General features: G+C 38.2%; 1 protein-coding gene across 1 annotated transcript in view; it reads left to right on the forward strand.

The window, feature by feature from the left end:
• The window catches only part of LOC111148525 (SEL1L ERAD E3 ligase adaptor subunit), a 54,495-nt gene that overhangs the window by 23,402 nt on the left and 6,211 nt on the right, over positions 1-24,882 (forward strand). Inside the window, exons 4-19 of the mRNA XM_022505151.1 lie at positions 2,814-2,981; positions 4,370-4,475; positions 5,400-5,562; positions 7,949-8,002; positions 8,094-8,153; positions 9,735-9,816; positions 10,163-10,317; positions 13,449-13,505; positions 16,504-16,572; positions 17,988-18,065; positions 19,161-19,223; positions 20,453-20,540; positions 20,866-21,014; positions 21,993-22,158; positions 22,716-22,790; positions 23,941-24,113. Coding sequence (XP_022360859.1) covers positions 2,814-2,981; positions 4,370-4,475; positions 5,400-5,562; positions 7,949-8,002; positions 8,094-8,153; positions 9,735-9,816; positions 10,163-10,317; positions 13,449-13,505; positions 16,504-16,572; positions 17,988-18,065; positions 19,161-19,223; positions 20,453-20,540; positions 20,866-21,014; positions 21,993-22,158; positions 22,716-22,790; positions 23,941-24,113 — 1,706 coding nt within the window. The remainder of the gene's footprint in view (positions 1-2,813; positions 2,982-4,369; positions 4,476-5,399; positions 5,563-7,948; positions 8,003-8,093; positions 8,154-9,734; positions 9,817-10,162; positions 10,318-13,448; positions 13,506-16,503; positions 16,573-17,987; positions 18,066-19,160; positions 19,224-20,452; positions 20,541-20,865; positions 21,015-21,992; positions 22,159-22,715; positions 22,791-23,940; positions 24,114-24,882) is intronic.

A 24,882-nucleotide genomic window follows, 5' to 3' on the forward strand; every position in this document is an offset into this window, starting at 1 on the left:
CTCCTCCCCCCATTAACCCTCAGTTTGTTTTGTGAGATTAAGAGTCACTTATGGTTTGTCTCCCTCCCAATCCCATCTTGTTTCATTTACTCTTCTCCTACCCCCTTAACCCCCCATGTTGCATCTCCTCTCCCTCATATCAGGGAGATCATATGATAGTTGTCTTTCAATGATTGACTTATTTCGCTAAGCATGATACCCTCTAGTTCCATCCACGTCGTCGCAAATGGCAAGATTTCATTTCTTTTGATGGCTGCATAGTATTCCATTGTGTATATATACCACATCTTCTTTATCCATTCGTCTGTTGATGGACATCTAGGTTCTTTCCATAGTTTGGCTATTGTAGACATTGCTGCTATAAACATTCGGGTGCACGTGCCCCTCCGGATCACTACGTTTGTATCTTTAGGGTAAATACCCAGCAGTGCAATTGCTGGGTCATAGGGTAGTTCTATTTTCAACATTTTGAGGAACCTCCATGCTGTTTTCCAGAGTGGTTGCACCAGCTTGCATTCCCACCAACAGTGTAGGAGGGTTCCCCTTTCTCCGCATCCTCGCCAGCATCTGTCATTTCCTGACTTGTTAATTTTAGCCATTCTGACTGGTGTGAGGTGGTATCTCATTGTGGTTTTGATTTGTATTTCCCTGATGCCGAGTGATGTGGAGCATTTTTTCATGTGTCTGTTGGCCATCTGGATGTCTTCTTTGCAGAAATGTCTGTTCATGTCCTCTGCCCATTTCTTGATTGGATTATTTGTTCTTTGGGTGTTGAGTTTGCTAAGTTCTTTATAGATTTTGGACACTAGCCCTTTATCCGATATGTCATTTGCGAATATCTTCTCCCATTCTGTCAGTTGTCTTTTGGTTTTGTTAACTGTTTCCTTTGCTGTGCAAAAGCTTTTGATCTTGATAAAATCCCAATAGTTCATTTTTGCCCTTGCTTCCCTTGCCTTTGGCGATGTTCCTAGGAATATGTTGCTGCGGCTGAGGTCGAAGAGGTTGCTGCCTGTGTTCTCCTCAAGGATTTTGATGGATTCCTTTCTCACATTGAGATCCTTCATCCATTTTGAGTCTATTTTCGTGTGTGGTGTAAGGAAATGATCCAATTGCATTTTTCTGCATGTGGCTGTCCAATTTTCCCAACACCATTTGTTGAAGAGGCTGTCTTTTTTCCATTGGATATTCTTTCCTGCTTTGTCGAAGATGAGTTGACCATAGAGTTGAGGGTCTATTTCTGGGCTCTCTATTCTGTTCCATTGATCTATGTGTCTGTTTTTGTGCCAGTACCATGCTGTCTTGATGATGACAGCTTTGTAATAGAGCTTGAAGTCCGGAATTGTGATGCCACCAACTTTGGCTTTCTTTTTCAATATTGCTTTGGCTATTCGAGGTCTTTTCTGGTTCCATATAAATTTTAGGATTATTTGTTCCATTTCTTTGAAAAAAATGGATGGTACTTTGATAGGAATTGCATTAAATGTGTAGATTGCTTTAGGTAGCATAGACATTTTCACAATATTTATTCTTCCAATCCAGGAGCATGGAACATTTTTCCATTTCTTTGTGTCTTCCTCAATTTCTTTCATGAGTACTTTATAGTTTTCTGTGTATAGATTCTTAGTCTCTTTGGTTAGATTTATTCCTAGGTATCTTATAGTTTTGGGTGCAATTGTAAATGGGATGGACTCCTTAATTTCTCTCTCTTCTGTCTTGTTGTTGGTGTAGAGAAATGCAACTGATTTCTGGGCATTGATTTTATATCCTGACACTTTACTGAATTCCTGTACAAGTTCTAGCAGTTTTGGAGTGGAGTCTTTTGGGTTTTCCACATATAGTATCATATCATCTGCGAAGAGTGATAGTTTGACTTCTTCTTTGCCAATTTGGATGCCTTTAATTTCCTTTTGTTGTCTGATTGCTGAGGCTAGGACTTCTAGTACTATGTTGAATAGCAGTGGTGATAATGGACATCCCTGCCATGTTCCTGACCTTAGCGGAAAAGCTATCAGTTTTTCTCCATTGAGAATGATATTTGGGTCTCTACTTTTAACAAGCTCAGGGTCTAGTGGGAGCAAGAGTATGGTAAAGAAAGAACCTCAGGTTATATCATACATGCTCTGATTAAAATGCTGTGGGATCACAGAGGTGTGAGAGTGATGAACTTTACCTAAGGGAGCATTTTCCCTGTATAGCTTCATATTAAAGAAGCTGACTTAAAAAGAAAAGAGGGGAATTGTGCTGAGCGGTGAAATTGATCTGGTTGTATTTGCCTTATTTTTTGCTTGCTAGTTAGCCAGGAATTTTACAGTAGACTTATAACATTCTGAGGTTATCAGATCTCAAGATCTTCAGAAATTCTAAGCTAGATACAGAGCTGCCACGTATACTAAGCCAGCCATGTTCATAAGTTGACCCACCCTTAAGTCACGCTAAAGAAAATTTGATGCTGACCCTTTCATGTTCCCCATTTCAAATCATGTATTTTTGGGGGCGCCTGGGTGGCTCAGTGGGTTAAGCCTCTGCCTTCGGCTCAGGTCATGATCTCAGGGTCCTGGGATTGAGTCCTGCATCGGGCTCTCTGCTTAGCAGGGAGCCTGCTTCCCTCTCTCTGTCTCTCTGCCTGCCTCTCTGTCTACTTGTGATCTCTCTCTGTCAAATAAATAAATAAAATATTTTTTTAAAAAATTAAAAAATTTAAAAAAAAAATCATGTATTTTTGTCTTCAAATTCTAATCATTGGAATTGACAGTATTAAATCCATGGATACCAGAATGCTGTTCATGTTTAGAGGGTTTTTTTTATCTTTTCAGCTCTGACTGCCATTGAAGGCACAGCCCATGGGGAGCCCTGCCACTTCCCTTTTCTGTTCCTGGATAAGGAATATGACGAATGTACATCAGATGGGAGAGAAGATGGCAGATTGTGGTGTGCTACAACCTATGACTACAAGGCAGATGAAAAGTGGGGCTTTTGTGAAAGTAAGTATTGCCCAGTAGGAGGCATGTCCACATTGTTTTATGTCTCAGACATCATTTTTAAGGCCTTTTTTTAGTCCTCCTTTCTCCACCTTGGTCAAAAGTGGTCAGTGTCAGTGACATAGGTAAGTCTTAAAGAATGGACTTAAGAGCAGGAAGCGTGCCGTATACTCACTTTTGGGCTCTCAGTTGGGCAACTTATCACACTTGTGTTTTATTTAGAGATGATCTTCCGTTGCTGTGCACAGCTTGTTCTGTAAACCCTCAAGAAGGCTGCTAAATTAATTACTATAAAACGTTTTTTGGCAATAAAGAAAAACAGAACATTATGCTGAGGTTAATTAATAGTGCTTAGAAGAAAAATAGATAATACCTTTTTTAAATACTTTGAGTGAAATGTGCTGTGCTGAGGTAGCATTTGATAGATACAGTATATTTAACTGCCCTAAATGTTAATGTCAGTATTGTCTCTACAGGCATTTTCAGGAGGAACTTTCTGTTAAGGAACAAAGAAAACCTTGAACATAGCTCTTTTGATACCAGATGACATTTTCAAAATTATGGCTTTGATAGAATATTTAGGCATTCCTTAGAGAAAACATCAAATATAGTCCATCTTTGGATGTGGGCCAGTATGATTAGGTACTCTTGTTTAATACATCAAATTTTGTTTTTATATTACAAAAAGAAGTCGCTTCTCCTAATGAAATATTCAAATGTCTCTTGATAAGTTTTAGATTTCTGTTAAAATGCTTTCTTAAAGTAGCAAAATAACTTTGGGGAAATCTAATGCTATAATTTTCAGTGTTGTATCAGTACATAGGAAAAAGCAGAACTTGACTATTAAATCAGAATCTGTATTTAATAAAAATCCATATTTTTTTCACTAATTCTTTGTTAGGTAATTAGTCACATATTTTCTCCTTGTAAAGATACAGCCTTTCAGGTGAGGCTAAAGTGTCCTTTGACTACAACAGTATTTTTTCTAACTATTGCTTTTTTTATTGTTTTCTTGTCCTTCAGTTTTAGCTCACCTTGATTATAATCATAAGGCTCTACTGGAGTTTTAGTTGACTTATATGAAAAATTTTAGAATTACTAGCAGGAAGGCACTTTCCAAAAACAAGTTGATATAACTTTCTTTACAAGGAAGTGATTTTATTGAGTGTTGGGGTTTTGTTTTGTTTTGTTTTGTTTTGTTTGTTTTTAAGTCTTAACTTTAGTCAGATAAAGTCCACACATAAAAGCATATGTCCTTACAGTCAGATTGGGAAAGAGTGAAAGATCACTGTAGTGGTAACTGCATAGAAGAAAGAACATATACTGATGTTTAATAAATAATTGGTTTAAAAGTAAAATCAATTTAAAAGCATCTGACATTTTGTTTTTAGCTGAAGAAGAGGCTGCTAAACGGAGGCAAATGCAGGAAGCGGAAATGATGTACCAGACAGGGATGAAAATCCTCAACGGAAGCAACAAGAAAAGCCAGAAAAGAGAGTAGGTAGCATTGCCCAGTCTTTTCTTTCCCTGACATAGGCCATTACTGAGATAGAAAGCGCTAAGTGCTTGTTTTTTAACTGCACTGCTGAAGACAGAGGATTTCTTAGGCTGTATTTTAAGAAAACCTGATATGACCTATAGACATCAAGGGTATTACTTATATCACATTTCAGTGCTTTGGGCTAAAAAGATTATAAATGCTCATCACAAAAATGAACAATAAGCAAAATGGAAAGAATTAAAATTATAACAGTTTCCAAGCGCCAAGAATATGTATACTGTTCAGAATTCAAAATGACATAAAACAAAAGGAATTCTTGTCAGGTGTTTTATTGTTTTTGCTTTGTAATTATCTTGCAGACAAACACTAGAATTTAGGAATTTGGAAAGAACATAAAGTTAAGTTGGAAAGAACATAAAGTCAAGTTAACATTTTATGTCTCTTAATTTCAGCTGACTTTTGTTATAGTCTGCAAAGATTTTAAAAGAAAAATACAATGATTATTTATTGGGTGTCCAGTATTATAATTCTTTCTCATTCTTAAACTATTCTAAAATATTGGAATAGCAGAATTGGTACCTTATGTAAAAAACAAAAGTAGCCCAGAATGTTTTCTACATATATAAGTAACATAGCTTAGTGCAAATCAAATATCAGAGGGATTCTTTAGAATAAGGAAATTATTTACTCTGCATCTGCATAGATTTTGTAAAGCAAAAAACAACAAAAATTTTTTAAATTTTTTTTTTATTTAAGTAATCTCTGCACCCAAAGTGAGGTTCAGACTCACAACCCCAAGATCAAGAGTCACATGCTCTTCCAACTGAGCCAGCAAGTGCCCCCAGATTCTGTAAAAATTTTAATGGCAGTTCCAAAATATTGCTAATTTGTTTGTCCTTTTTAATTGCTTATGTTTAAAGAGCATATCGGTATCTTCAGAAGGCAGCAGGCATGAATCATACCAAGGCCTTGGAGAGAGTATCCTATGCTCTTTTGTTCGGTGATTACCTGACACAGAATATCCAGGCAGCTAAAGAGATGTTTGAAAAACTGACTGAGGAAGGCTCTCCTAAGGGACAAACTGTAAGTGTACTTTCACTGCAGAATCTCTTGGCACATAGCACTTGTTTATTTTCACAGCAGTTTATTCTTTATGCTCTGCCCTCACTGAACAAGTAAGGCTGGAAGGTAAAATACCTTTAGATACCAATCCTGTGGCGGATCATTTTACCAGTCTTGGACAATCTTCTTGTCCAAGAACACTTGTGGTCACCCGAGGGACTTTTGCAGCTGCATCTTCCCACAATTACATTTGTAGTTTTCCAAATTAAATCTGTACAGAATGAAACATAAAGGTAATTATTTTTTATCTGAAATCACTCCCCGTTGCCTTTTTTCCAAAGCTCAGATGCTCCAGCTTTTGGTAATTTTTGTGTTTTTTTAAAAAGATATATTTTACTACAGAAGCAGTACAAAAAAAAACAAAAACTAAGAGAGAAAACATCATATCTATACCACCCAGACCTGAACATTGGTAACATGTTAATGCATGCATACCCTTCCTGACCTTTCTCTTTGTGTATTTATACGTGTGAACTTACTACAATGAGATGTCACTGTCTACTGTTCCCTTCCTCGCTCTTTCAATAAGTAGCCCTCACCGTTCCCATCCAATAAATAGAACACCCAGACAGTCTTCATAGGGCAGTGAACCAAAACATTTCCTTTATCCCTGTTTTTGTCCTAAACAGTATCCAGTCCAGGACGACATCTTCTGCTCGATTGTTAATGAATGTTAGCAGAGTCCCTGCCTTTCTTGCTTGTCTGTTTTCAAGATAGGGCCAGTTGTTCTGCAGAATGGCCTTCTTCAGTTTGTCTGTTTGTTTCTTCCTTTGGGCCTTTATTTTCGTCTTCATGATCTCTTTTTCCCATAGAGGATGTCAGAGCTAAAGGCTGATGAACTCAAGTCAAGTATTTTTGGCCAAGCCTGCCTCATAGGGGGATGTTCTGTATCCCATGTCACATCACACCATTTGGTAAAAAAATCTCTGCTTGATTTCTCATGGGTAATAGTAAGATTGACACCTGGATTTAGGAGGCCACCACATTGATTTTAAGTGCTCTCAGTAATTCAGGTTTACTGGAGGTGTGGGATTTGCTTAAATGTAAAGTTTCTAGTCACAATTAGCAGGAATATTTTCAGACTATTTAAATAATAACAGAAATTGTGGCCATTGTTTTCTGTAGGTCTGAATACCTACCCCCTCTGCAACTCTCACACAGTTTTGGTTTAATTTATAAACAGGTTACATCTTCATTACTCCCCGTTTGTTTTCAAAGATTTTTTTCCCTTCTTTGTATAAGTCAGTTTATCTAAATTCACACATGCATTCTTTATTCTACAGACATATGTGGCTCTGAAAAACGATTGTACTTCTGAAGCTTCTTTCCCCTCTAATAATAGCACCCCATAATGCCACAGTGCTTTATATTGCATACTGCAAAGCACTCTTCCATGGTAATTAATTTTAGCTGATGTAACAGACACAGCCCCAAAATCACAGTGGCGCAACACTACAAAGAGGTATTCCTTGTTCACTCCAGGGCCAGGGTCGATGCGGTTCCCTTGTTTGTGTCACTCTCTTCCCAATGCTGACTCAGTCAAGGGCCGCTTCTGCCACATAGCTGCACCATCTGAAACGTGGGGAGCCCTCCTGAAGGGAGAAGAGAGGTCTGGAGGATTATCTGGAAAGTTTTTAATGTCCAGGCCTAAAAATGTCTTGCATCTCTCTTTGCCTCATCCTAGTCACTTGGCCTTACCCAAGTGCAAGGGCAGTGGGGGCTGGGAAATGTGGAAGAGCTCATGGATTTTGATGAACACTGGCACATGACACACCTGCCTTTCTGACTTTAGCTTTTACTTTCATGGTCCTCAGTGGGCAAAGGTAGAACCTTATCAATGCATTGTTTGGTTGGTTGGAGTTTTTTTGTTTGGGTTTTTGTAATGAAAAATTGTGTGTGCTTCGGCATTGTAAAGTGACAGGTTCCTCTGTTACCCCTTCAACATGACCCTAGCCACCCCTTTTTATTGCTAGGATGTTTATTTTGGTAGCCTCTTACTGTTTTCATTGTATATTCTCCTTTGGTAGGTAATGTGTCAGTGTGATGACATAGCTGTTGATCAAGATAAAGTAAAAGCCATGTTTGTGTTTACCTTTGGTTTTGTAATATTTTTTTAAGCTGTCTTTAATCTTCAAGCTAAACTTAGTGATTTGTTTAGCTGTATTTCATTGTGTAATTTGTAAAACCTTGAATGCATTTCTGAGGCTTTTTAATTAACCATAGTTGTACATACTTGGACTGTTCAAGTCTTTCAGGATCTAAAGATTCTTGCTGCTTTTCATCGTTCATAAGACTGTGTATAAACTATCACTAGGGAAGAATTCTTACTTTTATCATTTTATTTCAGGCTCTTGGCTTTCTCTATGCCTCCGGACTTGGTGTTAATTCAAGTCAGGCAAAGGTAATGTTATTAAAGCTTTATTGTATACTACCATTTGAATTGGGTCAGTGTGTGCGTGTGTTCAGTTAAGGATATTTTTGTTCTTTCCCAGGCCCTTGTATATTATACTTTTGGAGCTCTTGGGGGCAACCTAATAGCGCACATGGTTTTGGTAAGTAAGACTTTAGTAACATTGAGGAGCAGAATTTTTGGTTCATGAGGGGCCACAGCTTTTCTAGCTTTTATGAATGAGATGCACTTATATTCATTAAGATCAAATATTCAGTTGAACATTCTTCAAATTCTTGTTAATGGGTACAATACTTGCATCTACACGTGCATGTAGATTTCATGGATGAAAATTGGCACAGTCCACAATTTTTCTTCGAAATTATGACTGGCTATTGCCCTTGTGATAAATGTCTCTTTTATTTTCTATAAATTGGAAATATTTGTCAAAATCTTTTCTTCAGTTGAGTTATCAGAGATTTTACATTTGAATTTATTTTACAATGAAAATTGATTTATGTTTTACATTTAAATTTACACAAGTAAGGAGGTCATTACAGGAATCAGCTAGAAAAGCTCTTAACCCACACTGATGTTGGAAAGAGAGGTAGAAGGAGATACTTCTGAGCAAGGAAGTAACTAAAGTAATTCTTAAGGGATAAATAGCAGTGAATGAATAGAAGTGGAAGGGCATTCAGACAGCAGGAGCAATACATGCAGAGGGACAGTGATGAGGAAATGTGGTGCTTGCAAGAAAATACAGGCTGTTCAGTGTGGCTGGAAGGTAGAACGTCAGGAAATTCATCAAGAGTCATGTAAATGAGCTGTACATCATGCCAAGGAGCTTGGATGTCATCTGTGACAGTTGTAAACTGCTGAAGTAATTTAAGCCAGTGAAAAACAAGGATGTTGCTCCAACTTTCTGAAACATTCTCACTAATTTTAAAGGTTTTTTTTTTTTCCATTGGCTTTTTTCATCGATCGAAACATTTATTCCTCAAACAGTAATTGAAAAGTTCCTTTTAGATGAATTTTCCAGAAATTTAAAGTATATTTTTATATGGCAAAAGTGTGTCAAATATTTCTGACCTATATCTTTTTTTTTAATTATTTACCAATCTTCTTAAATAGTGGCTACAGAATAAGAACATTAAATATTATACACATTATTATACAATAGTGCCAAAAGGATTGTTAAAGTTTGTAAAGTTATTTGAGTCTGTGCTGAATGACTCAAGAGAGCTCTGCTTTTTTTTTTTCACTGTTCTTTATAATTAGCTATCCTCCTCAGGCTGAAACCATTTTTTGCTCATGTTACTATGCCTGCTCCTAGTAGTCTCTTATCTTCCCTATTTTACTGATTTGTTGCTTCTTTGCTGGTTTGGTAGATCAACCCATTTTCATTAAAATCAGGTTTACAATAAGATTAGAATGTGTTCTAAGCAAGAACCTAAGTAATTTTCCTCTTACATGTGAGATACACACACTTCATCCATAAAGTTCACAGCATCTGTTCTGATTTCTGTGGGAACTTCATTACTTCCTAGTTCTCAGCTATATTCTGGTTTTTGGAGTTGCTAAATAAATTACCTCAGAACCTAAAACAGGATAAATGAGATGGTAATGTACTGGGCTCAAGGGACTGCGGAAGTACGTTCTGAGCGCGGGTGGCTTTATTCATTCCAACGAGAATGCCAGTGGAGCGTGTGAGCCTGCAGTCTTCTCACTAGAGCTTATCTCACAGGGTTATCGGTACTGGGCTGGCATCGGAGTCCTCCAGAGCTGTGAATCGGCACTGACTCACTATCGTCTTGTTGCCAATCATGGTATCTATTTTTTTTGCCTTTCACCTTATCAAAAGAAACAAAAAACAGAATGGAATTAACTTCAAATACATCTGCTTTTGTTGTACTACTCGAAATAATCATGATCGACTCTCTTATGTGGAATGATCTTTACACTAGTTGATGAAGATCTCCTTTGCGTGTGTGTGTGTGTGTGTGTGTGCTTTGGATACCACTTATTTAATAGTTTGTGGAAAAGACTTACTGTTTTGTAATCTATAGATTACTGTTAGCATAGTGTCTGTCAGTGGTGCGCAGCTGAAATTCTACTCTGTGGAACAATCCTTCTGACCTTCCTCCATGTTACTACTTCGTCCCCCTGTTTCAGTTGCTAGTGATATCTCGCTGACAGGAGGCTCAGTAGTACAGAGAATACGGCTGCCTGACGAGGTGGAAAATCCAGGAATGAATAGTGGAATGCTGGAAGAAGATTTGATTCAATACTATCAGTTCCTAGCAGAAAAAGGGGATGTACAAGCACAGGTATGTGTTTAAACATCTCATGGCGTATGTCACTCTATTATATATTACAGTCTTGAGGCAAGCACTTACATCCATAAAAGCATTTCCATTGCTCTGAGCCATTATTAACTACATGTTAGAATCACCTGAGTAGTATTATTTTTGAAAGTACCAAGAGTCTCGGACTGTCAAGACGTCCCCACTTGGATTCATCTAGGATGTAGCGTAGGCATTGATAGTTCACAGAAGCTGGCCAGGCAGTTGCACCATGGTTGGAAACTGCTGCTTGAACAGAACAGTGTCTTACTGATGATGAAGGCTCTTATTGGAGTCACCAAGGATGAAAACCGCCACTCTCAAAAAGTCTCTGGAACTTTTGGAATTTCAGATGCCCTTCAGAGCCATTTACTGTTCATGTTTCTTTTGCTCATCTTAGACCATTAATTTTCTCAAGATCAAGGACAGAAGTAGTCTTTTTCAATGTAAATTGAATGGTATATCTGTCAAAGTACCATGTATAATTTGTTATTTCATGGGCTGATAATCCTGATATAAAAAGGAGGACTGCCTTTTTTTCTGTGCAGTTTATAAGTCTTTTCTGGTTTAGATATATAGACAGATGATACTTTCTGAGAACAATTGATTTTAAAACTTAGCAGAAGGGAATCCTGTGTTTAAAAAAAAAAAAACTGTAGTGAAAGATACAAATTTTAGCTCATGGAAATTATAATATAATTATCTTGTCTAACTAAACATGTTTCTTTTATATCAGAAGCCAGTTAAAATTCAAAACCATCTAAATGCCCCAAAATAGGGAATCATTTAGCTCAACTATGACACTTCCATGTAGTGGAATTTTATGCAACCATTAAAAATTATGTAGAATACTACTTACTGTGGAAAGCTGACTTCAGTGTATTCAGTGGAAAACTCAAGCTAAAAAAATCCATGTGTGGTATAGTATATAATTCTGTTCTTTTTAATCTTGGAATTACAGCTTTAATACAAAAAAGTACATAAATCTGAGGCATACAGCCCCCTGCTTAATCACCAAGTGAGCCTCCTATGAAGCACAGCTAGCATCCCAGCAGTCCCCTCTGACCTGACTTCTAACACTATGGATCAGTTTGGCTTGGTTTTGAATTTTATGTTTAAAAAAATTGAATTTTATGCTTAAAAAAAAATCAGCATTTTTTGGTATCAGCTTTTGCTCACCATTATGTTTATGAAATTAATCCATGTGTTTTCATGTAGCTGAAATGATTAATTTACATTGCTCCATGATATTTCATTATATAAAAATCCCACAACTTACTTACCCATTTTACTCTTCCCAGATTTGGGTGATTGCAAATAATGCCCTGTTCATATTCTCTTGCATGTCTTGTGCATCAGTACTGTCTTAAACTTCTATAACTTTATAGCTCTTGATATGTGGTTGAATACATTTTCTTGCTGTTGTAGTTTTCATTACATTTAGCTCAATTTTCATTGTTATTTCTTCTGATCCATGTGTGATTTTAGAAGTGAATTGCTTAGTTTTCATATAAAGGGAAGATTTATTACTTAAACCTTTCTGTTGATTTCTAGCTTAATACACTGTGGTCAGAATATGCTCTGTACGGGGCACCTGGGTGACACAGTCAGTTAAGCATCTGACTCCGAGTTTTGGCTCAGGTTGTGAGATGGAGTGCCATGTCAGGCTGCACACCCATTGCGGAGTCTGCTTAAGATTCTCCCTCCCTAGAGCGCCTGGGTGGCTCAGTCAGTTAAGCATCTGCCTTTGGCTCAGCGCATGATCCCTGGGTCCTGGGATCGAGCCCCATGTCGGGCTCCCTGCTCAGTGGGGAGCCTACATCTAAACTTAAAAAAAAAAAAAAAAGAAGAAGAAGAAGAATATGCCATGTATGATTTTATTTGTTTTGGATTTGCTGAGACTTGCTTTATGGTCCATTGTTTGGGCAAATATTGTTTACTAAAGAGAATGTAAATTTTACAGTCTTGGGTTGTATCATTCTTTCTGTGTCAGTTATGTTTCTTAATCCTGTTGTTCAGATCTTTTGAATCCTTACTAAATTTGCCTGCTTTTTCTATCCAGCAATGAGACAGCATTGTCTAAATTGCCCACTTTGGTGTGGATTTGTCTCTGTCTTCTATTTCTGTCAATTTTGATTTATGCATTTTAGGCCATGTGGAGTGCATATAGACTTAATACTGTTATCTTTTTGTTAAACTAGCTTGTATATCATGAAATGTCCTCTTTTATCTCCAGAAATGTTTTTTGCTTTAAATTGTACTTTGTCTGATACTAGCTAGCTATGCCACTTTCTTTTGGTTAATATTCATATGGAGGATCTTTTCTATCTTTTGTATTCAACCTCTTATGTTTAAGGTATGTCTCTTAGAAGCATATCGGACTATTATTTTTTAATCCATTCTGACAGTCTTTTAATTAAAAGTAATGAATAATATATTTTTGTTTACATTTTCTATGTTGCTTGCTTTCTTTCATTTTGCTTTTCCATGCTGCTTCATATCTCTTTCCTTACATTCTCTTGGTTTCATTGTTTTTGCTATTATACCTCCTCCCCTCTCCTAAGGTGATAGTTGGACTTTGTTTTACTACTCTTTTATCAAAGTCTAGTATAAATGAACACTTTTGCCATTTCTTGGACAGTCCAAACTTTAGACAACTCTGTATGGTTTTAATTCTATATATTTTTGAATCGTGTAAGATATTCTTACATACGTGCATATAATTTAGATACATTCATAAGTTTAACTTTCCATTGCTCTTTATTTCTTACTGTATCTTCAGGCTTCCCGGGATAATTTGCCTTCCTCCTACAAAACATCCTTTAGTATTTCCTTCGGAGTGGGTTCACTGGTGACAAATTCAGTTTTAGTTTGCCTGAAGCCGCCTTTGTTTCATCTTTATTTCATAAAGATACCTTGTAATTAAAAGCAGGCATTTTCAGTTTTTAAAAAATGTAGGTTAAAGTAGAGTAATATCTTTAGGAGTTAAGACTAAGTCTTCACTTTTTTGAATTCTAAAGAGAAACCTTTTTATGACCAAATGTTTTCTTATTGGTCTAATTTAATGACACACCAGTTGCTTCCATTTACTTTTGCTCATTTTTGTTAATTTTCAGGTTGGTCTGGGGCAACTGCATCTGCATGGAGGGCGTGGAGTAGAACAAAATCATCAGGTAACTTTCTTGTTCCCAGGGCTTTGTACATCACGTTGTAGAAGGAAACAATGCTCTAGATATATTTCTTATCAATGACAGTATCAAGTTTGTTACTTAGACAGTCATCACAAATGATCTTTCAAGATCCAACTAACCCCTGAAAAAACTGAAGACTAAAAATGTGATTACTGGGGCACCTGGGTGGCTCAGTGGGTTAAGCCTCTGCCTTAGGCTCAGTTCATGATCTCAGGGTCCTGGGATCAAGCTCTGCATCAGGCTCTCTGCTCAACAAGGAGCCTGCTTCTCCCTCTCTGCCTGCCGCTCTGCCTACTTTGATCTCTCTCTCTCTCTCTGTCAAATAAATAAAATCTTAAAATTAAAAAATAAATTGATTGATTAATAAATAATAAAAATGTGATTATACCTCATAATGGTAGGAAGGGTTTTTTAAATTCTGAAATCTAGTTCTCAATATTGCCAACAATACATACACAGTAACTTGGTTTCCTATAGGTATGTGGTAGAAGTATGTCTTACAATTTCTATTAGAAAATATTTCAGGGGTGGGATGCCTGGGTGGCTCAGTTGGTTAAGCAGCTGCCTTCGGCTCAAGTCATGATCCCAGTGTCCTGGGATCAAGTCCCACATTGGGCTCCTTGCTCGGCAGGGAGCCTGCTTCTCCCTTTGCCTCTGTCTGCCAGTGCTCGCGCGCTCTCTCTCTCTCTCTCTCTCTCTCTCTCTGACAAATAAATAAAATCTTTTTAAAAATAAATAAATAAAAAAGAAAATATTTCAGGGGTGCCTGGGTGGCTCAGTCAGTTAAGCATCTGACTTCGGCTCAGGTCATGATTCCATGTCCTGGGATTGAGTACCGCATTGGGCTTCGTGCTCTGCGGGGAGCCTGCTTCTCCCTCTGCTTCTCTCTCTCTCTCTGTCTCTGTCTCTTATGAATAAATAAATAAAATCGTTAAAAAAGAAAATATTTCATAGAACTGAGGAAAATCATTGGTGAGTTTGTGAGAAATTGGGAGTATACAACTAGAGCAATCAGATCTGTGTCCAGCTTTTGTGCACTTTATGCCCTAAATCTTGCTCATCTCTTCGCTTGTATCCATCGGTACACCTTGTGTGAGTCATCTCCTGCTTGCATTTCAAAAGCAGTAGCCTGTGTTTGTAAACCACACACCTGATCCTGTGGTTCCCTTGCTTTAAATTCTTGAGTGGTCCTGGGCGCCTGGGTGGCTCAGTCGTTAAGTGTCTGCCTTCGGCTCAGGCCAGGGTCCTGGGATCGAGTCCCACATCAGGCTTCCAGCTCCACGGGAAGCCTGCTTCTCCCTCTCCCAGTCCCCCTGCTTGTGTTCCCTCTCTTGCTGTGTCTCTGTCGTTCATAAATCAATCTATCTATAAATCTTTTAAAAAAATAAACTCTTGAGTGGTCCATAATTGCCAGTTGCTTGAAAACCAAAACCTTTATTTAACATGATTTCCAGGATTTTTACCAGTCTCTGCTTAGCTCACCAGTTCCTTGCTTTCTGAGTCACAAGCACATGGACCTTTTCTCAGGTCTTTGAAAAGGTGAAGAAACTACCTTGGGATTTCTGGAATGCTAGTCCTTCTGTCTAGAGTGAATATTATCTTGCCTCCTTTCTTTACGTAGCTAATTCCTACTCATCCTCCAGAATTCAACTCCAGTATCTCTTCCCCTAATGTTTCTCTAGACTCCTAACCCCACTCCAGAATAGGTCATGTACCACAGTTACGATTTCCGAAAATCTGTATTTGTGGCCGTTACCCATTGTAAATTTGCTAATTATGTAATTAAGGTTTTTCCTCTGCTAGAACGTAAGTTACAGAAGAGCACGGACTTTGCCACTTTATTCCCAGCACCTGACAAAGCCTAGCACATAATGAGTTATTGGTAAATGTTTGTCAGACTAATAAAACTGTTACTCTGCCATAACAGTTAAATATTCTAATTAAAGTTATTTCATTTCCATATCCCATCAACTTTAAGACGTAAATGATAACAAAATACACTCATCACTTAAAACTATACCAAATATCCATGGTTGGTTGGTTTGTTTTAAGTCAGGAGGCATTTTGACTGCTTTCATCGTCTTTAGGTCATTCAAATGTATGTCATTAGGCCAGATGAACTGGCTAATAAAAATGTCTGGTGAGAGAACAATCTGCTGCATGTCTTTTATACAAGTTTTGGGATATCCTTGGTATGTGCTGCCTACTTGCAAAACACCTACACAGCAATAAATTTTTTCACCGGCTTCTCAGAAGGATAAAAGGAGTTCCCAGTACAGAACTGCATTAATTCATTAATGTGCCTGCTATGTGCCTGTTCACTGCTAGGCATTCAGAATACAATGCTAGATAAAATAGCTTTGGTCTTTTTGTCTTTGCAGAGCTTCAAGTTTAATAGAACTAGAATATTAGATATTTTTTTTTTAATGATCACACCAACAAACATGTAATAAATTGTGATTGTTGTTATTAAGGAGAATGAAAGGGTCCAGTAAGGTTAATAAGCCGGAGGTGGCAGGTCCCGAGGCAGGAAGGACCAGAGTGCAGAGAGCAAGCTGAACAGTACTGAAGTAAACAGTGTCTATTCACACCAGTAGACCCCCTGCAAAATGTCAAGGGGCTGTAAGGACCAGCATGTTAAGTGTTTTGAACTGTTGCTTTGGGTGACTGAAGACTAAAGGCAAGGAGACCAAGGAGGAGAGTTCCAGAAGTTCAGGTGTGAGATAATGTAGCTTAGCCTAGAAGTGTAGTGGAAGATCATGGGTTGATTCAAGAGGAATTGGGTGGTGAAAGTTACAGAATTCAGTGATGGATTGGGCATGAAGAGGGGTGGGTACCTGGAGATGTCATAATGCAATTTAAACTGAGATGCTGCCATATTATAAGATTTTTTTAAATGTTCCTGAAATGATTATTTTGGTTAAAAGCGAAAGGCAGATTCTATAAAAACTAATTATTTTAATAAATTCTTTTCTTACAGAGAGCATTCGACTACTTCAATTTAGCAGCTAATGCTGGCAATTCACATGCCATGGCCTTCTTGGGAAAGGTACTGTACACCCTGTGAACTCTTACATAATAGCAAGAGGTGTTTACATAATAAGCAGATGTTGTAGTTACAATCTACAGTTTACCAAAAGTAAACTGGAAATAAAATTTCCAGTATAAGGATATTGTGTCTTATGGTAAGGTAAGCGTGACTTCCAGGCATTTTCTTAGGTAACGTAAAGAAATAGCATTTCCTCATCGGTATGTTAATTTCCTTTTGAAGTTAGCTATCATTGAGTTGTGTGTATCATATGCAATAATGAGGACTTTTTTTCTTTATGCTATGGGGGTTTGTTTGCTAAGTCTGTCATAATTGCCTGTCTTCCAAATGAGTAGAGGCAACAAACAAAGAGTTTGTTGGAATTTGTCCGTAGGCTTTAATCATCTTCAGTGTCATGGCCATCACCCAGCCTTCAATGCAGTTCTTTTCTAAGCAAGGAAAACACTGAAGTCTAGAGACCTAACAAATAGATTCCATATAACATGCCACAGTTTCAGAACTTCCTTTTTCATTATTTTGAAAGCAAATACAGTATAAATCAGTGGATATTTTCATCCATAACTAAATCCTAAGGTTAGGATGCTCAGGTAGAATAAACCTGTCACAAAGATTCTTACAAATAGAAAAATCTTACCAGTATTTGCCACATAATCACAACCAGTTATCTGGGGCCTGAGAACCATACATGTAGACATCCCCACTATTAATAGCATCGAAATCGGTATTCCCCATCTATTCTTGTTAAGCCTTTAAGAACTTTCCATTCTAGCCCTTTCAGTTCTTGTTCTGAATTCCTAATTAACCCTATCTCAGAAAAAGATTTTCATTGCCGTTTTCTAAAAATGTATACTTGGATGAAAACAGCCTCAGTCATTCTGTTCTTCTTTCTCTTGGCCCTTTTATCATGTTCCGTACCTGGTATTCTAGTTATTTAGTGCTTGAAACCTTTAAAATAACCTTTCAGTTATTTCTTTTCCTGAACCTAAGGCCTACCCTAGTTCTTACCCTGAGGGAAGTCGTGGTGGAAGAGAGAGGGAAGCGGGCATTGTCAGTAGCACCCTTTCTCTCATATGATCACTGACCCCAAGCAACTCTCCAGCCATTTGACTGCCCTGGGATAGAGTGAGAGAAAAGATTCACCTTGAATAAAAGGTTTTCTCCTCCTGAGATTGATCTGTGAACTGATTTTAATATATTCACGTTTATAGAAAAGTAAGAAATTTGTTATGACAAAGAGGATATAATAATATTGTTTACTTTTAAGGTTTTACTTTTAAATTTAAAATATCCAATGGGGAATTTTAAACTGTTCCAAGATTTCACGATACTTAACAAAAACCAGAATGAGATAAGATAGAAATACATTATAGGTGAGAAGGGTATAATTTTTAATAAAATTAGGTTCTGTTTTTCAGATGTATTCAGAGGGAAGTGATATTGTACCACAAAGTAATGAGACAGCTCTTCACTACTTTAAGAAAGCTGCTGACATGGTAAGACCTCATGACTCAGTGTATTGAAATGTGTGCCATATTATTATTATTTTAATAAATAAGTTTATTATACTGAAGGATTAGTCATAACCAACTCATGCCTGAAATGACTGAAAGCACTTATGTAGATGAGATTAATGGGAGTGGACTGACTAGCAAAAAAAATTTCCAATAAAAAGCAATTTATTTGGGGGGTGCAAATGATTGAATATTAAACCTCTGTTTCAATTTCATTGAGAAGTTTCCTCACTGGAGAAATACTGATTTTACTACTGCAAATGAGAGTTATTATGATTTGTCCTATTTATATTGCAACTTGAGCTTTAAAACTTACATAACTGGGTACTTTTGATAATCATAAATATAAAACTTGGGCTTTCTTTGCCCCAGAGAAAACTACATATGAATTTTTAAGACTCTGTATGCCTCCAGTGTGTACGTTTATTTCCTCGCCGGCTATGTATTACTTCAGTTCCAAATGTCAGTTGAGTATTTCCCGAGGGGATGCTGTGACACTTTTTAAAAGATGCCTCTGCCTGTCCGAGTTTAGGTTGAATTTTAGATTTTTCTCTTTCAGGTCTTAAAACAATTGATTATCTTTGTTTTGTGGCACTCCAGTAATCTTAAGTGTTATCTTTGCCACCTGATCCCAATATTGCTGTTTTACCTGGTGGTTGACTTTACACCATGGCATCTTCCTTCTTTATTGGGGAGGGAGGTTACCAATGAAAAACTACCCAAAAAGTGACCTACTTTTAATTTTAAGAAGAAGAAATACAGTAGTCATGTTTTCTATCGTAAACTCGTGCAACAGGTGGTCATAAGGTAAGTCACCAGAATTTAATTTTAGATAAATGTACTATTTCCTCTTTTTCAGCAAATTATTGAAGACCCCCTGCCCCCCATATATCTGAAAGTCAGTATTTCATTTAGCTTGATGGGAAGGAGAATTTTGAATTGAAAAACGCAAAGACATTTTTTGAATATGCTTATAAATTACTTCTTGGGTAGTTTTTTAATCTTGCCTATTTTTTGTTCCTTTTTTTTCTTTTGTTTTCTAATGAATCCTTTCACTCTTTTGTCTCTGGTTTGCAGGGCAACCCAGTTGGACAGAGTGGACTTGGAATGGCTTACCTCTATGGAAGAGGAGTTCAAGTTGTAAGTTTTTAGTCTAATATTCTGACTTAAACAGGCAGTCAGCTGGTGAGGTAGGGAAGTATCTACCGAAATAGGAAAAGCTGAAACTTTTCCTGTTCTCTGAGTACCCTGTGCCCACTGTACTAACTGCCTTCTTCGAATGGCTCTGTCTCTGGCACTTTTACTGAAGATGTGAAGCTGTCTCTTATGCTGTCTATGCTCTCTACCCTACCTATGCTTCCATCTCTCCAAGACTTCTCCCTCCCTGCTTCTTCACTTGAGCCTAAGAAAATGCTTGTTTCTCCCATTCCAAGGGAGAAAATCTTTCTGTTCTGTTCCTTCTCTTCTAGTTACTACTTCTCTTCTCTCCAGTCCTTCACTACAAAGCCAGGTTTCTCCAAAGAATGAACTCTATTAGTGATTACCACTCACTTTTTAGCTCTTAGCAGTCAGACTTCTGCCCCATGTAACCGCTCTCTGCAGGTCACCAGTAACCTCCCAAATGTCAACTCCTGTTGACTTTTTGATTCTACGTCACTTGAACTCTTTCTGCCCTGGAATTCATTGCTTCTCATTCATCTGTACTGCTTCCTCATGTTGTATGCCCCGAGATTCTCATTGCTGCCCTCTTCTCTGTATGATCTTTCCAAGTAAAATGTATTTAATGGGCCTGTAGTTAAGTTTAGGATTCTAATCTGTAGGTGTTCCTTAGCACAGAAAACAGTAGTGTATTCTCATTTTGATTCCTTCTATCATTTCAGGACACAAAAATTCAGTACTGATCTTTGTTTTAATTTTTCTCCATGGATAGGTATAATATTTGAAATCTAATTATACAGTATTTGATAAGCTACACAGGGAAAGAATGAATAAGGAGAGAATAATTTTCCTTATTTAATGTTAGAAAAATTGAGGTTTCAAAAAGATTTGTTGGTTAATAGGAAAGATACAAGGGTTTCTTAAGTCCTGGTCTTGTGTTCCAAGGTTTTTCCAAAGAACCAGAATGAGCATTGTGTAGGCTTTCTGAAAGTGAACATATGGATTGTTCACAGTCTTAAATATATTAACTCCTCTGTGATATAGACTACCATCTGTATCTTATAAAAACTTAGAAGGTAGTCTTTTTAGTGGCTCTTTGAGAATATCTTGTGTTTTGTTAACTCTTTTTAATGAATGACTCTCCTAACTTCTGAGTAGATCAGCCTTTTGAGTTTTCTCATCATGTGGTCATGTGACCTCTTTTCCTACAGAATTATGATCTCGCACTAAAGTATTTCCAGAAAGCTGCTGAGCAAGGCTGGGTGGATGGGCAACTGCAGCTCGGCTCTATGTACTATAGTAAGTAACATTGGCATCAAACGCTGGATATGCCAAGACCTACATTCCTTGTTACCCACTAGATGCCACTGTGATATGGAAATGAGATCTATCGCATTCTGGCTGATGAATATTCTCCCAATTCAGTGATTTGTGCATCTTGTTTTTCATTGTAAATTATGCTAATCTATATTAATATACTAAACTGCATTAGTAATATTCACATCTTCCCTGAGTAAGAATTCTGAATTTCATTTAATTTTACTCATTATGTAAGGCTTCTCTGGTGCTTCAGCTAAATCTTCTTTAAGACTATTTCTGACCTTTCGTGTGATTTTCGTTACAGATGGCATTGGAGTCAAGAGGGATTATAAACAGGCCTTGAAGTATTTTAATTTAGCTTCTCAGGGAGGCCATATCTTGGCTTTCTATAACCTAGCACAGATGCACGCCAGCGGCACAGGTGTGATGCGATCGTGTCACACTGCAGTGGAGGTAAGGGCTTTTCTACAGACTCATAAACAGGACATCACTTTTCCCCAGTGGAAAGTCTGTCATTTTAATTCTGGTTTTCTTTTTTTTTTTTTTTAAAGATTTTATTTATTTATTTGACAGACAGAGATCACAAGTAGGCAGAGAGGCAGGCAGAGAGAGAGGGGGGAAAGCAGGCTCCCTGCCAAGCAGAGAGCCTGATGTGGGGCTCAATCCCAGGACCCTGAGATCATGACCTGAGCTGAAGGCAGAGGCTTAACCCACTGAGCCACTCAGGCGCCCTAATTCTGGTTTTCTTTGCCATGATTTCGTCTCAAGTAGAAACAGACTCGACCCATTATTGGCTTTGATACACTGAGGGAAGACTCAGGGCCGGTGTGTCCCTGTCATGCTTATTGATCTCATGTGGTTCTCCGCACTAGAATCCGTTTATAAGGACAGGGGGTGTTGTGTGCACTCTCTAGCACCTGGAAAGCATCTGAAACAGCACCAAAAAAGTCTGTGTTGAATGATTGTGGTAAAGGGGAATGCTATTGTCTCCCAAAGGGAACGTCTCTTTAGCTCTCTCATAAGTGGCACTTCAGGCTGGCATTTGATGAATGCTTGGCGCAATTTCCAAACCGCCCTGTGCTTCAGTTTCCTTGGTTGTGAAATGGGGCGGTTAATAGGACTTACTTCATGGAGTGTTCCCCATGACCTCATGGGAGCTTTAAGGCAAATTCTGTACATACTGTACTTAAAGCGAGCACTAGAACAGTGCCTGGCGAGGGTAATGGTATATAATTCTTTACTATTATTTTTATAAGCCTCTTCTAAAGCAAACTGGAAGCTTCAAATAAAATCCCAGACTTCTGTATGTATTTAACTAAGCTGCCAGAAATTCAGAGGTAGCCTAACAGTCACTGGAAGCCAAAGTGCAAAACTGATTTTTGGCATATGTTCCTTATTTTGTTATGGGTTTTTCTTCTCCTCTTCTCACAGTTGTTCAAGAACGTATGTGAACGAGGCCGCTGGTCTGAGAGGCTTATGACGGCCTATAACAGCTATAAAGACGGCGACTATAATGCTGCCGTGATCCAGTACCTCCTGCTGGCCGAACAGGGCTACGAGGTGGCGCAGAGCAATGCAGCCTTCATTCTCGATCAGAGTAAGGCTCACCGCCATCCCACCTTGGCTTTAGAATACAAAGGCTCATCCCGTCACCTGTTCATGCTTAAAGCGAAAAGCCACAAAGAAACTTCTTTATTGTTGTAAATAGACATGAACAACATGCGTGCTTGAGTCATTTCCCTCAGCTCCCGAAGCCGGCATGTTAGAGTTGACAGTAGAAATCGATTTGCCATTCATCACAGAGTTAACTTCTTCCAGTAAATCCATCTTTCAAAATACAGCAGATACAACAACATTGTTTTTCCAGAGATACATAGGTCCTTAGAAGCAGTTCAGTAGTCTCCTTATTAGTTCTGTGGATACAACATGCTGCAGGAAATAATGCGTCCTGGATGGAGGCAGTGAGTCCTTTGAACTCCTTATTTTATTCTAATGCTGGTTTGATGTCAATACAATGATTTTTTCATTCAGTCTTTGCCATATCCCAATTCTTATTTAAGTAATGTTTACACCCTGGCTTGTAAATGAAGCATAAAAGTCCAGTGCCTGTCCTTCTTAAGTGCCTGATATATATTTATGTCATCTGCCCCGTAGGGGAAGCCACCATTGTGGGGGAGAACGAGACTTACCCCAGAGCTCTGCTGCACTGGAACAGGGCTGCCTCGCAAGGTGAGTGGCCGCTCCGCTCTGGGTAAGAGCTTCCCCCGGGGACCTTTCTTCAAGGTCTCTGCTTTGCTTTATCTCCCGCAAAAAACTGAGTAATGTCATTCGCCGACTTGAAGTTAAGCAGACAGATCCACTGTTGCTTACCTTGCTTGCATCATGAGTTAGTTATTCTTAAAATGGAATTTCTAGGGTTGCCTGGGTGGCTCAGTGGGTTAAGCCTCTGCCTTCGGCTCAGGTCATGATCCCAGGGTCCTGGGATGGAGCCCCGCACCAGGCTCTCTGCTCAGCAGGGAGCCTGCTTCCTCCTCTCTCTCTGCCTGTGTCTCTGCCTACTTGTGATCTCTGTCAAAATAAAATAAATTAGGGGCGCCTGGGTGGCTCATTGGGTTGAAGCCTCTGCCTTCAGCTCAAGTCGTGATCCCAGAGTCCTGGGATCGAGCCCCGCACCAGGCTTTCTGCTCCACGGTGAGCCTGCTTCCCTTCCTCTCTCTCTCTCTGCGTGCCTCTCTGCCTACTTGTGATCTCTATCAAATAAATAAATAAAATCTTTTAAAAATAAATAAATAAGTAAACTCTTTAAAAAAAAAACAGAAGTTCTAGTGCCCAGGTTCCTAAATTGAACTGTGAGGTCTTTGTACTGGACATTTATATCATGTTATGGCTTACTCTTTGGTTTTTAGTTTGAGGCCAGTGTGCTGTGTAAAATGAGAATTGAGTAGAATATATAATAAAATACTAGTCTGAAACCCCAAAAGATCTTAACCTTTCCCCTTTTTTTTGTTTGAATATTTCTTCTACATACTCCTTTCAACATTGCCTGGTCATCCCTTCTTCAAACCTGAACAGTGGGCCAGGTGAACTACTTTACAGTGTACATGGCGTGATAGACAAGAACGTGCTCATGTGAAGAGTGTGATGATGAAATAGGGATTACCACCCAGCTTGTTTTACCTCTTGTTGACTATTAAAAAGCCTTTTTCTAGTTTAAGTCTTTATTGAATTTATAGCTTGGCTAAAGGATTAGTTGTAAAGTTTATGTGCTAAAAAGTAAAAGTCTATTTTATGTAAACATGTTAATAGGAGGAGAAATAACACTTTGTCTATTTAAAACACACTCTATTTATTGGCACTTTTGCATTTAATTTTGTTTCAGGCTATACTGTGGCTAGAATTAAGCTTGGAGACTACCATTTCTATGGCTTTGGCACTGACGTAGACTACGAGACTGCATTCATTCATTATCGTCTAGCATCGGAGCAGCAACACAGCGCACAAGCCATGTTCAATCTGGGATATATGCATGAGAAAGGACTGGGCATTAAGCAGGTGAGTGTTGCTTCAAAACAAATGTTTGAATGGTGTAATTGTGATTTGGGGGAATCGTCTGCATTTTTGTAGAAAATAGGCTGTCTTTGGAATGTGCTCAGATTTTAGGTTCTAAGTTATGAGACAGTTTTATAATATTTCAGAAGCCCATCTCTCGTCATCAGACACACACTGCTGTGTTTAGGACAGTGAGCCAAAAACAGACTGATTAAAACAGAAGTACAGTGCTGCCTCCATCGGTAACTCATTTGAGTAACCGTCTGTCCATATTCAACCACGTTCTATGGTTTCTCATTATTTTGAAATAAATTAAGACATTTGCTACTGATTAATGTATTTCTGAGTCTTCTACCTTTCTAATATAGTTTCACATTCTTTAGAACCATTCTTACGTTCTTGCCTTTATGCCCTTAAGAGGATTTTGAAAAACTGTGTGTTCTCCTGCACATTTTTAATTTGGCATTAAAAATTTTCATCATAAGGGGCGCCTGAGTGGCTCAGTGGGTTAAGCTGCTGCCTTCGGCTCAGGTCATGATCTCAGGGTCCTGGGATCGAGTCCCGCATCGGGCTTTCTGCTCAGCAGGGAGCCCGCTTCCCTCCCTCTCTCTCTGCCTGCCTCTCTGTCTACTTGTGATCTCTCTCTGTCAAATAAATAAATAAAATCTTTAAAAAAAAAAAAAAAAAATTTTCATCATAAGCTCCAAAGGATCTAAAATCTAGCTATATGAAGCACCAACACTTTTTAAAAAAATGATTGAATTACTCTAAA

Source organism: Enhydra lutris, unplaced genomic scaffold (genome assembly GCF_002288905.1).
Source record: "Enhydra lutris kenyoni isolate GAN:26980312 unplaced genomic scaffold, ASM228890v2 scaffoldscaffold20, whole genome shotgun sequence".
Classification (NCBI taxonomy): domain Eukaryota; kingdom Metazoa; phylum Chordata; class Mammalia; order Carnivora; family Mustelidae; genus Enhydra; species Enhydra lutris.